Here is a 19,989-nt window from a genome sequence, read left to right on the forward strand (position 1 = left end):
ATAGAGCATGATAACATACTCATTATTATTGGTATTATGATGCATCACTCAGCAATGCTATACAGGCACCAGCTGCATATCCACTTTGTGGACACTTCTTGCTACTATTCTTCTTCTTTGTACATTGTACAAGTGCTTGCATCTCTTTATTACTGCATTATCCCTCAGTTCCAGTTAATAGGAGCTGTTCTCCTTATCAACAAAATGTTCTCCTTTTAAAAAAAAATTGTCTAAAATACATTTTTGAAAATATTAGGATGAAACTTGCATGACGCTTATGCCAATAAGTTGGAGATTTGTCTAACATTTAATATTAATTTTCACATAATTCAAATATTTTTTGCCCAGCCCCAGCTTTTACAGCCCAGGCTGTAGCAGCTTTAGGGTTAATGCATGTGGTTTGTATTACGTAGGCTGTTAGAGAGGGAGGGGAGGCAACCGAGAACCCGCCCATACCCCCTTCCCCTTTCCTGCCCCACCCTCCTTACTCCTGCCCACCCTCCATACTCCTGTCCACCCTCCTTACTCCTGCCCACCCTCCTTACTCCTGCCCTCCCTCCATACTCCTGCCCATCCTCCTTACTCCTGCCCACCCTCCTTACTCCTGCCCACCCTCCTTACTCCTGCCCATCCTCCATACTCCTGCCCACCCTCCTTACTCCTGCCCACCCTCCTTACTCCTGCCCACCCTCCATACTCCTGTCCACCCTCCTTACTCCTACCCACCCTCCATACTCCTGCCCACCCTCCTTACTCCTGCCCACCCGCCTTATTCCTGCCCACCTTTCTTACTTCTGCCCACCCTCCATACTCCTGTCCACCCTCCATACTCCTGCCCACCCTCCATACTCCTGCCCACCCTCCTTACTCCTGCCCACCCTCCTTACTCCTGCCCACCCTCCATACTCCTGCCCACCCTCCTTACTCCTGCCCACCCTCCTTACTCCTGCCCACCCTCCATACTCCTGCCCACCCTCCTTACTCCTGCCCACCCTCCTTACTTTTGCTCAAAGTACAATACCTAAAAAATATTATTAAATTTTTCTAAAAATGTACTATGTTTTGGTGGGAAAAATTTAGTCATAGAAACCTTAAATTTGTTTTATTTTGCCTAATAGGTAATACTGCTTCCATCTCTGCTCGGCTCCCAAGGACGATAGCAGACACAACTTCTGCCCATTAATGATGGTAAGGACAGTTTTATTCTTACTGTACTACCAGTGTGTGTGTGTGTATCATATTGTTATTAACTAGTGATGGTAAGTATATTTATTATGTTGCCATTAACTAGTGATGCTGAGCGTATTAACCCTTTAAGTGCGCAACACATCATATGATGGGTTAAGTGACTTGCAGTAACTTGTGCTCCACATCATATGATGCATTGGAGTACCGCGCAAGATTTGAAAGGCCCGCGGGTAGAGGGGACTCCCATACGCTGCTTAGGGGTTATAGTAAACAGACACCATTTTGTAAAAAAAAATCCAGCTCACACTACCATCGCGTGGGAGGCATCAGTTACCCAGCAGCCACCATGTCGAGCGCACGGCCGAACGCTTATCGGGCGCGCACCACGCAATCACTCGTCCAAGAGCAAATAACCAGTGAATTATTTTCTGATGGTGAGGAAAGTAATTTTGATAACTGATATTGATAAAGACTACACACAATTGACCGATGATAGTAGCACTGACAGTGAAAATGAGATACAGCCGCCTCCCATGGCGAGGCCTATACTGTATGCTCACCCATACCACTTAGCCCAGTGTCTACTCCAATTCACCCTCGACCACACAGTTCATGTGATTATTTAGAGTCTGAGGATATTTTCGGTAACAAGTCAGAGGAAGGTGACTCTTTTTCTGGTTTTAGTGAAGTGGAATCAGAACATAGTGTTACCGAGCCTGGTGCCAGTACCAGTGGTGTTACTGGGCAAGAATTTGTTACGTCAGCAGTGTCTCGCCCAGCCAAGCGCCGCCGCATGGAACACGCCGCCGAGGCACCAAGAGTAGTGTAGTGATGGTGATGTTCTCGGGTAGTGTACTCACCTAGTTGTGCTTGCGGGGGATGAGCTCTGGCTCTTTGGTCCCGCCTCTCAACTGTCAATCAACAGGTGTACAGGTTCCTGAGCCTATTGGGCTCTATCATATCTACACTTGAAACTGTGTATGGAGTCAGCCTCCACCATATCACTTCCTAATGCATTCCATTTGTCAACCACTCTGACACTAAAAAAGTTCTTTCTAATATATCTGTGGCTCATTTGGGCACTCAGTTTCCACCTGTGTTCCCTAGTGCGTGTGCCCCTTGTGTTAAACAGCCTGTCTTTATCAACCCTGTCGATTCCCTTGAGAATCTTGAATGTGGTGACCATGTCCCCCCTAACTCTTCTGTCTTCCAACGAAGTGAGGTTTAATTCCCGTAGTCTCTCCTCGTAGCTAATACCTCTCAGCTCGGGTACTAGTCTGGTGGCAAACCTTTGAACCTTTTCCATTTTAGTCTTATGCTTGACTAGATATGGACTCCATGCTGGAGCCGCATACTCCAGGATTGGTCTGACATATGCGGTATATAATGTTCTGAAAGATTCCTTACACAAGTTTCTAAAGGCCGTTCTTATGTTAGCCAACCTGGCATATGCTGCTGATGTTATCCTCTTGATATGAGCTTCAGGGGACAGGTCTGGCGTGATACCAACCCCCAGGTCTTTCTCTCTGACTCTTGAAGTATTTCATCTCCCAAATGGTACCTTGTATCTGGTTTCCTGCTTCCTACCCCTATCTTCATTACATTACATTTGCTTGGGTTAAACTCTAACAGCCATTTGTTCGACCATTCCTGCAGCTTGTCCAGGTCTTCTTGAAGCCTCAAACTGTCCTCCTCTGTCTTAATCCTTCTCATAATTTTGGCGTCGTCAGCAAACATTGAGAGGAATGAGTCTATACCCTCTGGGAGATCATTTACGTATATCAGAAACAGGATAGGTCCAAGTACAGAGCCCTGTGGGACTCCACTGGTGACTTCACGCCAGTCTGAGGTCTCACCCCTCACTGTAACTCTCTGCTTTCTATTGTTTAGGTACTCCCTTATCCACTGGAGCGCGCTACCAGTTACTCCTGCCTGTTTCTCCAGCTTATGCATCAACCTTTTATGGGGTACTGTGTAGTGTGGTGATGTTCACGTGCTTCCACCTTATGTGCACGTAGCGGCCGTACTGTGCGTAAACGGGCTTCAGCTCCTGGTCCGCTGTGTACATCACTTCCTCGCCGTCGTGCCCCTGTTGCGTCTCGCAGGACACCAGGTGTACTAGTGTGGAGTGATGGTGCTGGTTTTGTTCCTCGAATTCCTGCCTTTGACAATAAAGATGGGATTACCGAGCTTTTTCCTGATAATGGAGAGGATATGAGTGAATTTTACACTCATATCCTATTTTATTTTACAGCATTCTATGATGAGCCGCTCATGGAATATATTGTACACCAAACGAACCTTCATGCGGCTCATCTCATTAGAAGAGAGATAACAGAATTTTCATGATTGCAACATTGGAAAACCACCAATGTAGGTGAAATGTATGTGTTTTTAGCAATATGTTTGTTGATGAAGCACTGTGTCAAACACGCTATCACAGATTACTGGAGCAAAGATCTGACTATTTCAACACCTTTCTTAGGGAAATATATATCCCGAGATAGGTTTCATATACTCCTCAGGTGTCTGCATTTTGCATGTAATGAGGACCGGGCAGAGGATGATAGACTTTGGCGAGTGAGACACTATATGAATGAAGTGATTGATAAGTTCAGAGATTTTTACGTACCAGCACAGAAGCTGGTGATTGACGAATCCTTTGTGCTTTTCAAAGGATATGTTTCATTCAAGCAGTATATTCCCTCCAAACAAAACAGATTTGGATTGAAATTCTTTGTACTGTGTGACTGTGAAACAGGATATGTGTTACACATGATTCTGTATTCAGCTAGTGATGTAGACATTCCCGGTAACGACGAACATGGTTTCTCGGGTAGTGTGGTGAAGTCACTGATGGCACCATGGATGAACAAGGGCCACATCTTATACACAGATAATTACTATACAAGTCCATTGCTAACTAAGTTTTTGGTTGAAAATAGAACTGGATTGGTTGGCACAGTAAAGGCACGAAGGAGGGAAATGCCAGTGTTTGACGGTAGACTCTCAGTTGGTGAGTGCCAGTTACGGAAATGTGATCAAATACTCTCGGTTCGGTGGAAAGACAAGAGAGAAGTGAACATGCTGACAACCATTCATGAGGGTACAATGTTGAACAGTGGCAAGGTGAACTGTGTAACGAAAGAACCAGTATATAAGCCAGATTGTGTTCTTGACTATACTGTAATATCAACATGCGTTTGATTAATAAGGCTAACATGATGGTTGGCACTATCGAGTGTGTGCGGAAAACATTGAAATGGACGAAAAAAGATTTTTTCCATCATGTTGACATGAGCATGTTGAACTGCTATAATATGTATCTGGTGAAAACTGGACGTAAACCTAGTTTCCGTGCGTTTGCTTTTACACTTGCAACACAGTTATTAGCAAAGCTTGGTAAAGATGTCCCTGGCATGCAAAGACCAATCATGAACCCAGTGTTGCAGCATGCTGTAACACCCACGCTTGCTCACATGGAGGCCTTTCAGCAACACAGACTAAAACATTTGCCACCAGCTGGAAAGCGTGCAATAGGCCAACATGAATGCCTAGTATGTAAAACAACAAAAAGGAGAGTACAGAAACGTAAAGTGGTGCAAACATGGTGTGAAGCGTGTGCAGTTCCATTGTGTGCTGTCGACTGCTTCAACGACTACCACTCTCTCTAAGAATTCTAAATGTGCAATAATAGTGCAAAAGCCTGTACATAGTGCATGCTTGTGTGTACATATAATAATGAACATTGTGATACATAATATAATGGCATAATGGAAAACATTTGTGTGCACATGTGTATACTCGATGTATGTAACATTTATTGACAATGACTGTGATGTAACATTATGTGCAACACAATTGTGACTAATATTGCTAATAAAATAGGCCTAAACACTGTAAATAATGCCGCGAAAATAAATTCGTGGCAACTCTGGCTGCTTGAAGACCGCGCGCGACGCCTCTGGGACACACCGTGCATGAGCGATCATGCATGGTGTGACGTCATCTCCCATCTTGTCGGCTCAATTACGTCGTCGGTAAGTTCAATTGAATTTTTTGTTCTCATGGTCAGGGAACACGACTTAACAGGTTGGGAAGAAAAATTTTTTTTTTTTTTTTTTGGTATGCGCCTGTGGGTGACAAATGCTAAATAGCCCGGAGCCACACAAGGGTTATTCTTGGTGTTTTCATTACCCAGTGATGGTGAGTGTATTCATCATATTGGCATTACCCAGTGATGTTGATTGTATTAGTCATGGTATTATTCACCAGTTTTGTTGAGTGTATTAACCCTCTGAAATGCATTAGCGCCTAATTTCGCTCGATCAAGGGGTGCGCATAACACCTTAACCACTGCTCTGTGCCAAACGACAAATGCTTTTCGCCAATAACTGTCCCCACCGACAAAAGTTTTTTTTTTGTACACGGTCAAAACACGCTCGCGGTAGGTTGGATACAAAATGAACTCTTGGGAGGGGAGGACCAGTGAGAGGCAGCTTTCTTTGAAAAAAATTCCCAGAATGTCCTAGGGCTGCTCGCTGGGTTAGTATTGAGTGAGTAACCATGGGGTGGTGCACACGCCTCTGGCTCCCAAACACCTGTCCGACGCAGTGTTGAAAGATCGCTCTCTGTCGGTGAAATTCAGACCTTATAGCTTAAAGAACATAAAGGTCATGATATTGATGAAGCTAGGCGCAATAAGGACCTAACACAAAGGTCGGATGCAAGTTATACCACACCTATTAGGATGATACAGCGAGCGTATCCAGTTGTAGCTGTGAACGCCACCCATGCCCACCTATGCCATCTCCAATTTATATAAGGGATACATAGATGAATCGTTTTCTGGGTTCAGTGATGATGCATCTGATACAAGTAGCATAGATGAACAGTGTTAGCGGTTTCCATGGTGGTGTTTTCCATAGATATTTTCAAGATTAGCTGAATCTCTTCCAGAATGGCTGAATCTCTTCTAGATTGACTGACACTTGCTGTAAATGACTGAATCTTCCAGTCAGGGACCTTACAAAGCAATATTTTCAAGACTACCTTATGCATTACGAGCTTGGCTACATACCACTTTGTAACACGGATTTGGGTTTCTCTCTCTCTACTTCTCTTCCTTCTTTGCCCTCTACCCGTATTTTTACTTTTTATTCTCTACCAAGGGACTCCAAAACTTTTACCAAAGCCAACTCCACGCCACGTGGTCCTAAGACGATTGACCGACTTAGGATTCTACACCCAGTATGACGTGACCTAGGCTCTGAGCAAAACCCTAGAGTCGCCTCTACGCTGCCACCACCAGACCAGTAACACAAGAGCAATGATCGAGGTCTGGATCGATCACGCTAATTAATCAACCTAGGGGCTTGATCCCCACTATATACGATGACCTTGAGTGTGGAATAAATTACACGGTAATGATAATTCCGATTCGATGTTAGAATCGGCGCCCAATCCAACTTTACCTCGTGTGGACCACGTGACCAGGACAAGTTTACACATAAAACACATGGAAATAATGAAATGCAAAATATTAACAAATTTAATTTATTAAAAGAAAACTAAAACAAAATCTAAATATGTTCACTCCCTGTCACTTTAACACTCCCTACTTGACCTGAGTGGCAAATGAGAAGACTATCCCTATAATTAACAATAGCAACTATACCTTGGGCGACCACAGCTCTAGATGTTTGGCTGGTCTTGGGGAGAGGTAAGATGGTTGGCCTCTTATCCCAGCTGCTCCCGTTTCCACACTGATCTCTCCCTTGTCTGGTCTACCCCAGACAGACCATTGTAACCTTCCGCCTAGTCAAAGTTTCACAAAGTTACTAGCAAGGTTTAAGTTATAACAATTAACCTCTGTTGTACTTAATTGATCCAGACTGGTTGAATTATTTTACTGAAATTAAATTACACAAGCCTCTAACGGCAGAGCTGTTCCCGATCACAAAGATGGTTATTAAAACTTTGAGAAATAGTAGACCTGTCAACCCCTGATGACCTATGACCGCCGGTCACTCCGCCTTACAAGTTAGATCTGATTCGTGACGTCACTGATGGTGACTTAAACTCAATAATTAGAATACTCTTGATATTGTACCCAGTACTATTATACAATACAATTTTAATGCAAAATGAATAAAGGCTAATTTCTCTAAATTACTGAATACTATAGGATGGTTCATTATACAAAATTATGAACAAAGATGCCCGCCATTTGTGACTCAGACCTGCTAATTCCCAGGGGACTGGGCGTTGTTGAGAGGTCAGGTCCCTACTCGAACTTCTGGAACCTTCTGGAATAATTCTTACAACAGCCTAGTTTGTTACAACTTACAAGTACTAAAGCCAAGGGTGTACGTGAGTGCGTTATTTGCAAGCACACAGAACAAAGAAACAGCGAAAATCTATCAGTACCTGGTGCAACGAGAGCGAAGTCGCGCTTTGTACCATGGACTACTTCATTGATTATTACTCACTTCCAAAGTACTGATTGTGTAATACAGTGTGTTAGTGTGTAAATAGTGTGTGAAACTATACATATTGTAATCTTAGTGAATTTTTAGCAAGCAATATTGCAACAATAAACATTGTGGATACATTACTGACACACAGTATCACAGTTCCATGGAACATTATGAACGTTCTGTTGTATACATATTGTAAATAACAAAAATATGCATCATATACAATAAAAAAACTAATAAAACAGCATTGGAAATACATAGAACAAATAATTGAAAATATATTTGTGGCAACTCACAATGCTTGAATGGCCTGCACGCTTGTTTCTGGGAGTTTCTGGTACGGGCGACCAGCCATGATGACGTCACAGCGCACCTTGTCCACGTCCCCACTGCCAAAGTAAGTGGAATTTTGTATTTATTTTTACATAGACATGTTCAGGGTTAAAAAAGCATTTTTTGGGGAACACTTGATTTCATGCGCATGGGGAATGTCACAATAAACTCGGCGCATCACAGTGGTTAAGGCACTCGTAGATATATTGTAGGGTTCAAAACTTGGGTACAAGATGGATTCCTGAGGTGTTTGCCAGCTTGAAAAAAATTCCCAGCATTCCCCATGGTTGTGGGCAAGCTCATATTCAAGGTAGCAACCATTTTGTATGTATCTGTTTGTATATTGAGCTCCCAGTCTCTAGTTGGTCATGTTTTTGAGAAAACACTCTCTGATGTTGAAATACAGGGCATATTGCTTGAAGATGAGCATGCCAGTGATTTTGATAACTCAAATCTGGAAAAAGACCTAAGACAGGTGTCTGATACTAGTGATACAGATATTGAAGTGAACGCTGTGGAGAGTATGTACAGTACACAGCTCTCACAGCCCTGCCATGCCGGCCTAGGTCATCACCATCAGTGGAACAACACAAATGAATTTTTGTATGTTCTCCTGAACATTTAGCGCCAAATGCAATTTGTTCGGATTATCCGGGAATGCTTTAGAGTAGGGTTCGTTAGAGTGAGGATGCACTGTAATTGAATCACTAATATGCTCACAATACTTTTTGAGTATAGCGATGGATCACATTTTATTATATAAATATATCACACTACACACTATTGAATAATATTACTCGAAAAAAAAACAGAAAAAAAAATCAAAGACATTGAAATAATTAAGTAATAATATTTTTGTGGCAACTCCCGCCTGACAGCTCGGGTGGAGCTGACTGCCTCCGATGATTACTCTGTCAACGCCTCACTTTTGCCAGACTTCCTCGCCCTATTGTGGTCAAAATATGTCACAAATTATTTTCTATTTTTCCCATGATCAGGAAACACACATGAACACTTTTATAACTTTTTCTTCAACACGTGTTGCAGGCTAAAATCGCAAGAGAGCAGCTCAAGGGTTAACAAAAACCAACTAATAATATCAGGGGTTTCGCGGCCTGATGAGGGTATCGACATCATAAAACCAAAACACGCCGAGTCCCTGATGAAGGTAATGCCATCATCAATTAATGCATTTTTAAAAATCCCATTTATTGTCCGAATATTATGGGACTGGTTTTAAATGTGCCCCTTTATATTGTGAACAGTTTGATAGCAAAATGAATGACGTAGCATGAAAATTGAGGTTAGAAAGCTGAAAAGAGTACAGTTCATCCTCACTAACGAACCCCGTTCTAGCGAATTCCCAGAAGATCCGAACAAATTGAATTAGGTACTAAATGTTCAGTGGAACATACAAATGTTTGATTAAGCGAAGATTGTTCATCCAAGCAGTCACCGAGACCGAGCGTCGGAGGTGGCTGTCATCATCTATGATTCGCCAAAGTGTAAACAGTTATACAGTGTTTTATTATGCTTACCCATTGTTTCTAGGGATAAATGGTTGAAGGATGATAAAATGGTATCAAGGGTCATTGGTGAGAGTTGTTGTCAGGGGGGGCAAGTGGTGTCAGTAGTTAGGATTTATTGTTAGGGGGGGCAGGTGGTGTAAGTTATTCTCATGGAAGGCAGGTTGTCAGTGGTGTAAGTTGTCAGGGAAGTTGGAGTAATAGTGGTGTCAGGGGAGGCAGGTTGTGTCAGTGGAGAGCTCTGGCTCGAGTTATCATGTAAATGGCAACACGTGGCTGGCGCCTCCATGCTCCACCTTGATAGTTCACTCACTGTCTGCTTTTCATCAAATTAGCTGAGAAAATGTTACCATTTCAGTTGTTTGCAACACAAAGCTCTATCATATTCCATAGTCAAAATTAACAATTTATAATAAATTGTGGTGTCAGTGGTGAGAGGATGTATTAGGGGGTGGAAAGGCGTCAGAGAAGGAGGGTGAGTAGAGACACCAGCTGACTGCTACAGCACGTGCCTGCCTCGATACTAAGCTCACTTGCTGCTTTTGACAAAATTAGGAGAGAAAATTTTACCATTTCAGTGGTTTGTAATGCATCGCTCTACCATATTCCGTAGTCAAAATGAAGAATTCATAATAATGTGTGGGGTCAGTGGTGAGGGGATGTATTGGGGGGGGGAGGGAGGGGTAAGGAGGCGGCTAGCCTCTATGCAGTCAACATTGGGTCGAGTTTCGTCGAGGTCTGGGTTCAAGGTCTGGCCTGAGGCCTGGTCTGGCCCAAGGCCTGTCAGTCTGGCTGCCACCCTCCCCCCCTCACTCCTATACCGCCAACATGCTACAACCCCTCCCCCCTCCCCTCCCGCACCTGACTACCAGCGGCCGGCCCTGACCCTCCTTCCCCTACCACCGGGGGCCGCCAACCACCCCTCCTCCTCTCTTCAGTTTGTTGAGAAAATTATATGATTTTGCTTTTTTGGATTCAATAATGCTCATATATGTAGAATTTTTAATCCAAATTGTTTGTAAGTGATTGTTCTATCAAATGCCATAGTGAAAATGAAGACTTCATAATAAATGAATTGTTTATGAATATTTATGTAGACTGATACAGTTGGCTTATGGAAATCCTGGCCATTACATCATATTTGCAGCCACCAATAACAGTCACATAGTTTTGATTTTAATATGGAATTGTTTACAATTGATTGTTCTATCATGTGCCATGTTCAAAATGATAAATACATAATAAATAGATTTTCTGTGATTTTTTGTTTTGTTGATAGTGGATGTAGGACCTTTGTTATTTTCACATGAAGGGGAGGGACAGCCTGGGGCTGACGGGTAGAACGAATTCCGCAGTGAAACGAATCGGCCTCGCCTCATTCGAGTGAGGTCACACTGTATAAATATTTAAGTGTGGTTTGTGCGCTCACGGCCAATGCTCAGCCTTCGTTGCAGTGTGTGCCAGGTCGCTTGCCAGGCCAGCAAAAGAGTTAATCTTCCTTGGAGATTTCAATTTACCGAGTCTAAGATGGAGAATGGCAAACACAATTAGCATAGCAAGGAATGACCCGGGAAATAACCAACCACAGGTTAGAGAACTTTTGAGATTCTGTGACAAATTCTTGCTCAATCAACAGATTACAGAACCAACTAGGAACGAAAACACACTAGACTTGTTTTCTAGTGTGTTTTTGTTGTTTTCTAGTTTTCTAGACTTGTTTTCTAGTTCATCATTAGTTCACAAACAATGATGAACTAATCAGAGACATCACAATCTCAGATACTTCATACTCAGGCCATAAGCTCATTGAAGTGCGAACTAGCATAAATAATGGTAGTAGGTCTAAGAGACCCAACAAGCGAGAAGGAATATTCAATCAATTCAATTTTAACAATAAGAGGATCGACTGGGAAAAAATAAATGTAGACCTTGCAACCATTCAATGGGAGACAGTCATAAACGACAAAACTCCCACACAGGGAATAGCTCAACTGACAGCTGAAGCTTACAAGGTCTGCTTGAAGCACGTGCCTGTGAGGAGGGGCAGAAAGAGGACCACTCTAGAAAGAGAACGCAGACAACTCTACAGGAGAAGGAAAAAAATAACGGAAATGCTTCGGCAGACACAACTATCACAAGCAAAAAAAATAAGCCTAAGCAGGGAGATCGAAGAAATAGAACAAACGTTGAAGCGATCATATGAGTCTGAGGAAATGGAATTGGAACAGAAAGCTATACAAGAGATAAGGAAAAATCCGAAATATTTTTTCACATACGCAAAACCAAAATCAAAAACCTCTACCAGTATTGGACCGTTAATTACAAATGAAGGTACGTACACAGAGGACAACAAAGAGATTAGTGAAATTCTAAGACGCCAGTATGAGGCTATGTTTAGCACACCAATAAACAACATGAAAGTTGATGACCCAGACAGCTTCTTTATGAATGACATTCAAGCTGCAGATAATATAACGGATATTACCACAAACTCGAAAGACTTTGAAAGAGAAATTGACAATATGCCTATGCACTCAGCTCCTGGGCCTGACTCATGGAATTCAATATTCATAAAGAAATGTAAAGTACCAGTAGCGAGAGCACTCAGCGTAATTTGGAGAAAGAGCCTGGATACAGGGGACATACCAGCAGCACTTAAATCTGCAGATATAGCTCCGTTGCACAAGGTGGGGGGGAGTAAAGCCTTGGCAAAAAATTATAGGCCAGTTGCACTAACATCACACATAATAAAAGTGTTTAAAACGTTTGTATATAGGGTAATAACACCACAAACAGTATTGTTGGGGTGAAACTTTAGTGCGTCTGACCTTGAATGTGTGAAGGAAGCAGCCGCCACCTGACTGTGTGTAGTGACGTCTCTTAGTGCCTGAACTAACTATATCAACTTAGTTGTACAGTTGTGGTGAACAAAACATGTAGATACTTACATATAACATCTGTATATAGTGAATAAAATCAAAAACAGTATTGTGGGAGGAGAATGTGGGTGAGGGAGGGAGGAAGTAGCAGCCAGAGGCGGGCTGCCACTGGTTGCCACTGCCACTCAGCATGCCAACTTAGTGGTTCGTTATGGTGAACACGAATGTAGATACTTATATGTAACGTCTGTATATAGTGAATAAAAGCAAAAACAGTATGGTGGGAGGAGAATGTGGGCGAGTGAGTGGCTGGCTGGTGTGTGGCGGTCACTCCTCGTTGCTTTTTGACTCATATTAGCGACTTAATGGTACGTTATGGTGAACAAAACATGCAGATATTTATATATAACCTGTGTATATAGTGTAATAATCGACAAAGTATTTGTTCACTGTTTGATGAACATAATAATTGAATCAACAATATGCACACTATATTTTTGAGTACAGCGATGATTCACTCATTTTATTATATAAATATATCACACTACACACTATTGAATAATATTACAGCAAAAATACTATGAAAAATCAATCAGAGACATTGAAATAATTAGGTAATTATCTCTTTGTGGCCACTCCTGCCTGACAGCTGGCGAGCAACAGACCGCTTGGGACGCACGCTGAGTCAGCGCCTGTTTTTTGCCAGACTTCCCGCCCTATAGCGGGCAATATATGCCACTTACGATATTTTTATTATTTTTCCCATGATCAGAGAACACAAATTAACAGGTTTAAAAGAAAAAATAATTATTTTTTTGTATGCGCCTGTGGGTGACAAATGCTAAATAACTTTGAGCCACACAAGGGGTTAAACATAATACAGGGTACATAACACAATCAAATTTGCCCATAGTAGGTAAGCACCATGTAAAGAATTTGGGAATAATGATGTCTAACGACCTAATGTTTAGGGAGCATAACCAAGCAAATATTGCGTCAGCCAGAAAAATGATGGATTACGAGAACTTTCAAATCCAGGGATCCCATCACAATGGTTGTGCTCTTCAAATCACTTGTGTTGTCGCATCATGAGTACTGCTCAGTACTCACTTTACCCTTCAGAGCAGGAGAGATTGCAGAAATAGAGGGAATACAGAGAACATATACGGCATACATAGATCCGATAAAGCACCTAAATTATTGGGATCGTCTCAAAGCCCTCCAAATGTACTCACTAGAAAGACGACGAGAGAGATATCAAATAATATACATATGGAAAATACTAGAGGGCCAGGTTCCAAATCTACACTGTAAAATAACAACATACTGGAGTGAATGATATGAAAGAAAATGCACAACAAAACCAGTGAAGAGCAGGGGTGCCGTAGGCACAGAGAACACTGTATAAACATCAGTGGTCCGCGGTTGTTCAACATTCTCCCGGCAAGCATAAGAAATATTGCTGGGACAACCATGGACATCTTCAAGAGCAAACTAGATAGGTTTCTCCAAGGAGTGCTGGACCAACCTGGCTGTGGTGGGTATGTGGGCCGCTCCAAGCAACAGCCTGGTGGACCAAACTCTCACAAGTCAGAGTTTGAGGAGTAGAGAGTACTCCTCAAGTACTTCCAGTAGAGTAGAAGTAGGAGTAGAACAACTCCCAGAACCCCATCAAGCAGGTAAACCGCCTCTAGATACAATGAAGATAAGCCTTAGGCTACACAATGAAACTTGTAAAAGCAACTGTATTGCTGCTGCCTCTAATATCGACTGGGAGTTTGAAATAGGTGACATAGTGAATATCAACCTTGTAGTGCAAACATTTCTTCACAAAACTTTTAGCCTTGCCTTAAGGCTACCTTGAGGTGTTTTTTGGGCTTAGCGTCCCCGCTGCCCGGTCGTCGACCAGGCCTCCTTGTTGCTGGATTGGTCAACCAGGCTGTTGAATGCGGCTACTCGCAGCCTGACGTATAAATCACAGCCTGGTTAATCAGGTATCATTTGGAGGTGCTTACTGAGTTCTCTCTTGAACATTGTGAGGGGTCGGCCAGTTATGCCTCTTATATTTAGTGGAAGCGTGTTGAACAGTATCAGGCCTCTGATGTTGACAGAGTTCTCTCAGAGTACCTATTGAACCTCTGCTCTTCAACGGGGGTATTCTGCACATGCTGCCATACCTTCCGGTCTCAAATTATATTATTTCTGTGTGCAGATTTGGGACCAGCCCCCTCTACTATTTTCCACGAGTAAATTACAGTAGTTGCATGTCTCTGCACCTTTTCCAGTTTGTTGATGTGCTGCTTAAGATATGGGCACCATACAACCACTGCATATTCCAGTTTTGGTCTGACAATAGTTGTGAATAATTTCTTTAGTATTTTGCCATCCATGTATTTAAAAGCAATTCTGAAGTTAGAAAGTGTAGCATTGGCTCTTCACACAATGTTCTTTATGTGGTCCTCAGGTGATAGCTTTTTATCTAGAACCACTTCTAGATCTCTTTCTTTATCCGAATTCTTTAAAGATTTTTCACATTTCATAGAAGTGTCTGAATATAAAGTGAAAAAAATGCCAAAGGAGCTAAGTAAGAACAAAGCATTTGGTCCAGATGGAGTTTCACCATGGGTTTTGAGAGAATGTGCACTTGAGCTCAGCATTCCACTTAACAGATTTTTTCAGGCGTCCCCGTGAACAGGAGTCCTAGCAGATGTGTGGAAAAAGGCTAACACAGAACAAATGTTTGCACTACAAGGTTGATATTAACTGTACTACCTATTTCAGATTCCCTGTTGATATTAGAGGCAGCAGCAATCTACAACAGTTACAGCAGGGAAGATCCCATCAAATATTGACCTGTATCATTGACAAGTGTTATAGTCAAAATATTGGAAAAAACCAGCGTTGAATGTAATGAAACGCCATTTTCTGGGTGAGACCCGGAGGCTCCCCGGAGCTTTACCAGGCTGATACCCTGGAAACACAAACCGAAACTATCTCCATTTTCCGCTTGTTACAACTTGTAATAAAGTTGTTACATCTTGGCTTAACGTGTTTATGACGTATTAGAACATAGTTACAACTTGCTATATTGGTTGTTATAACTGGTTAGGAAGTGTTAAAACTTGTTCGAACGTTGTACCAACGTCGTAGTTTCGGTGTGTGTTTGGAGGGTATGCTAATGTCAGACTTTGGCATCAGTCATGTGTATGGAGTTCTAGGGCCTACCGGGGACCATGGCCAGAACCTGGCCCCCTCAGAGAGGCAAGGGGAGCAATGGCCTATAGAATGGCTTATGCATCGTTAATGATGCATAAGCAACAGGGCTCCATTAAGGAACATATAATCTCTTCCCACAACCAGACCATCACCAGAGAAGTCTTATCAAAAAACACGGAAATCATCGATAGATACAGCGATAGCAGGAGGCCTGATATCTGCGAGGCACTACACATTAAGAAGTCGATACCAGCAATCAACAGCCAATTAATGCACAACTATATTCTACCCACTTCAAGACTCCGCACCAATATAGAAGCATCAAGAAATATGGGCCAATAGGCCCATTGCAGTTACTTACATTCTTCCTTTTAACTTACAAAATATTATACCCATTGTTTCGTGTTCTGTCTTGTGTTGAAAATTTGTTTTCACCTCATCCAAAACTGTTGTAACATATCACCTCACCCAAATGCAGGTATAAAATCAAAGCTGTTTAACCCTTACACTGCTCAGGGGTCCTGGGGACATTTACACCCCTGTGCGCAAGAAATAAAGAATTCAAAATTTTTTTTCGTCTTCTAGACATGTTAATTTGTGTCCCCTGAGTACGGGAAAAATAAAAAAAAAATCGTAGGTGACATATTTTGGGCGCAATTGACCGAGGAAGTCTGGCAAAAAGTGGGCGTTGACAGCGCGGTCGTCAGACCCGTCACCCGCGCTGACAGGTGGGAGTTGCCACAAAGATATTACCTAATTGTTTCAATGTCTTCGATTTATTTTTTCTTAGTTTTTTTGCAGTAATATTATTCAATAGTGTGTATTGTAATATATTTATGTAATAAAAGTGGTGAATAATCGCTATACTCAAAAGTATGATGTGCATATTAGTGATTCAATTATGTTTATAAAACAATAAACAAATAGTTTTGCTGCTATTACACTCTATACACAGGTTATATATAAGTATCTGCATGTTTTGGTCACCATAACGAATCACTAAGTTGGTATTGAGAGTCGAAAAGCAACGAAGAGTTACCACCACACACCAGCCAGCCACTCGCTGCCACTCCCTCAACACACGCACTAAACTTTCTTCCCCCAACAATACCATTTGTGGTGTTATTACACTATATACAGACGTTATATATAAGTATGTATATATTTTATTCACCACAACTGTAAAGCTAAGCTGATATAGTTAGTTCAGGCACTAAGAGTCGTCGCTATACACAGATGGCAGCTGGCGGCTCCCTCACTCATTCAAGGTCACACGCACTAAACTTTCTCCCCCAACAATACTGTTTGCAGTGTTATTACCCTATATACACATATTATATATAAGTATCTACATGTTTTATGCACCGTAACTGTACACCTAAGCTTGTAGTGCGCCCAAAAAGCATAGTGGCCACCCTCTAAACAGCTAGACAAATCGTGCAGACGACGTCACCTCGGTCACCCAAATGGCTCCTCCCAGCATAATCCTTTTGCTGTTATTACACTAATACACACATTATATATAAGTATCTACATTTGTGTTCACCATAGAGAACCACTGACCTGGTATGGTGAGTGCAAACAATAACAGGTGGCCACACAGTCAGTAAACGATGCTGTCTCCCTCCGTCTCTCGGCATCACTCCTCCCACAGCGCTAATTATTACAACAATCCTGCTATTATCACAACCCTGGTTATTTATATCACAGTCATGGGTCATCTGTAATATTGTCATCGCTAAATAATAACATTTATATATTTTGACATTTTACGGCGATGCTGTGGTCACAAGCTGAACAGCAATGCTGTTCGCTCATGCTGCATGCGCCAGCCTTGGTTGCTCCAACAGTACTGTGCCTCTTACACCTGAGAATATTGCCCACGATTTAAAAAAAAAATGGCGTCTGTTTACAAGAGCCCTGAGGAAGTTACTGTGAACCCCGTGTAGCCGCGGGCCATTTGAATCGGGCCTGGCACCCTATGGCGTATATATATATACGCCATGCGCACCGTGGGACATGTTTCTCAGGGCGTATATATACACCATGAGCAGTTTAAGGGTTAAACTCTGTTTAGTGTTTGCAAGTTATAGTTGTGTGTGTGTAAACTAAAGTCTTTGAAAATGTAATAATTTATTACGAAACGTGTTCACATGTCAAGCCGCCTGCTATCGCTGTATCTATCGATGATTTCTGTGTTGTTAGATAGATAGTTGTTTGATAATCATCGATAGATACAGCGATAGCAGGCTATCGCTGTATCTATCGATGATTTCTGTGTTGTTAGATAGATAGTTGTTTGATAATCATCGATAGATACAGCGATAGCAGGCGGCTTGACGTCTGCGAAGCACTACACATCAAGAAGTCAACACCAGCAATCAACAGCCAATTAATGCACAACTATATTCTACCCACTTCAAGACTCCGCTCCAATATAGAAGCATCAAGAAATATGGACCAATAGGCTTTCTACAATTACTTCCATTCAATACCCATTGTTTCGTGTTCTGTCTTGTGTTGGAATTTAATACCCATTGTTGAAAGTTCGTTTTTTCACCTCATCCACCTCACCCAAATGTAGATATAAACCTCGAAGATGTGTAAGCTCTATTCAGTTTCAGTTGTGTGTACGACATATATATATATATATATATATATATATGTCGTACCTAGTAGCCAGAACTCACTTCTCAGCCTACTATGCAAGGCCCGATTTGCCTAATAAGCCAAGTTTTCATGAATTAATGTTTTTTCGTCTACCTAACCTACCTAACCTAACCTAACCTACCTTTTTTTGGCTACCTAACCTAACCTTACCTATATATATAGGTTAGGTTAGGTTAGGTAGGGTTGGTTAGGTTCGGTCATATATCTACGTTAATTTTAACTCCAATAAAAAAAAATTGACCTCATACATAGTGAAAAGGGTAGCTTTATCATTTCATAAGAAAAAAATTATAGTAAATATATTAATTCAGGAAAACTTGGCTTATTAGGCAAATCGGGCCTTGAATAGTAGGCGGAGAAGTGAGTTCTGGCTACTAGGTACGACATATATATATATATATATATATATATATATATATATATATATATATATATATATATATATTTATTTATAATTAGTATATTTTGGTAGCATTCTTTCCTGTAGACATATATTATTAAATATGACCGAAAAAATAAGATTAATAATTCTAACACAAATTTTCTCAATATTTCTTGTTTCTTTTCACTGTTGATGGTAATTGAAAAATCAGTTCTCCAAAATTCATTTTTATTTCTAGTCTGACGCCACACTTGAACTCGTTTCGTAATAACTTATTACATTTTCAAAGACTTTAGTTTACACACACACAACTGTAACCTGCAAACACTAAACAGATTTCTTACTATGCTATAATAAATAATGGCTTTTAATTTTATATACCTGCATTTGGGTGAGGTGATGTTACAACAGTTTTGGATGAGGCGAAAACAAACTTTCAACACAAGATAGAACACGAAATATTGGGTAAAGTTAAAGGGGAAGAATGGAAGTAAATGCAAACGGCCTATTGGCCCATATTTCTTGATGCTTCTATATTGGTGCGGAGTCTTGAAGTGGGTAGAATATAGTTGTGCATTAATTGGCTGTTGATTGCTGGTGTTGACTTCTTAATGTGTAGTGCCTCGCAGATATCAAGCTGCCTGCTATCGGTGTATCTATCGATGATTTCCGTGTTTTTTGTTAAAACTTCTCTGGTGATGGTATGGTTGTGGGAAGAGATTATATTTTCCTTAATGGAGCCCTGTTGCTTATGTATCTTTAATCGCCTGGAAAGAGATGTTGTTGTCTTGCCTATATACTGAGTTCTTTGAGGCTTACAGTCCCTAAGTGGGCATTTGAAGGCATAGACGACATTGGTCTCTTTCAAAGCGTTCTGCTCTGTGTCTGGAGAGTTTCTCATGAGTAGGTTGGCAGTTTTCTTGGTTTTATAGTAAATCGTCAATTGTATCTTCTGATTTTTGTCTGTAGGGGTAACGATTCTATTAACAATATCTTTCAGGACCCTTTCCTGCGTTTTATGAGCTGTGGAAAAGAAGTTCCTGTAAAATAGTCTAATAGGGGGTACAGGTGTTGTGTTAGTTGTCTCTTCAGAGGTTGCATGGCATTTCACCTTCCTTCTTATGATGTCTTCAATGAAACCATTGGAGAAGCCGTTGTTGACTAGGACCTGCCTTACCCTACAAAGTTCTTCATCGACTTGCTTCCATCCTGAGCTGTGGCTGAGAGCACGGTCGACATAAGTGTTAACAACACTCCTCTTGCACCTGTCTGGGCAGTCACTATTGGCATTGAGGCACATTCCTATGTTTCTCTAG

The 19,989-nt window shown here is 41.5% G+C and overlaps 1 protein-coding gene across 1 annotated transcript in view; it reads left to right on the forward strand.

Annotated features, from left to right (window-relative positions):
- The window catches only part of LOC138371373 (uncharacterized), a 74,153-nt gene that overhangs the window by 19,561 nt on the left and 34,603 nt on the right, over nt 1-19,989 (forward strand). Inside the window, exon 2 of the mRNA XM_069336156.1 lies at nt 1,119-1,188. Coding sequence (XP_069192257.1) covers nt 1,183-1,188 — 6 coding nt within the window. The 5' untranslated portion in view covers nt 1,119-1,182. The remainder of the gene's footprint in view (nt 1-1,118; nt 1,189-19,989) is intronic.

The sequence above is a fragment of the Procambarus clarkii genome, chromosome 35 (genome assembly GCF_040958095.1).
Source record: "Procambarus clarkii isolate CNS0578487 chromosome 35, FALCON_Pclarkii_2.0, whole genome shotgun sequence".
In the NCBI taxonomy this organism is placed as follows: Eukaryota; Metazoa; Arthropoda; class Malacostraca; order Decapoda; family Cambaridae; genus Procambarus; species Procambarus clarkii.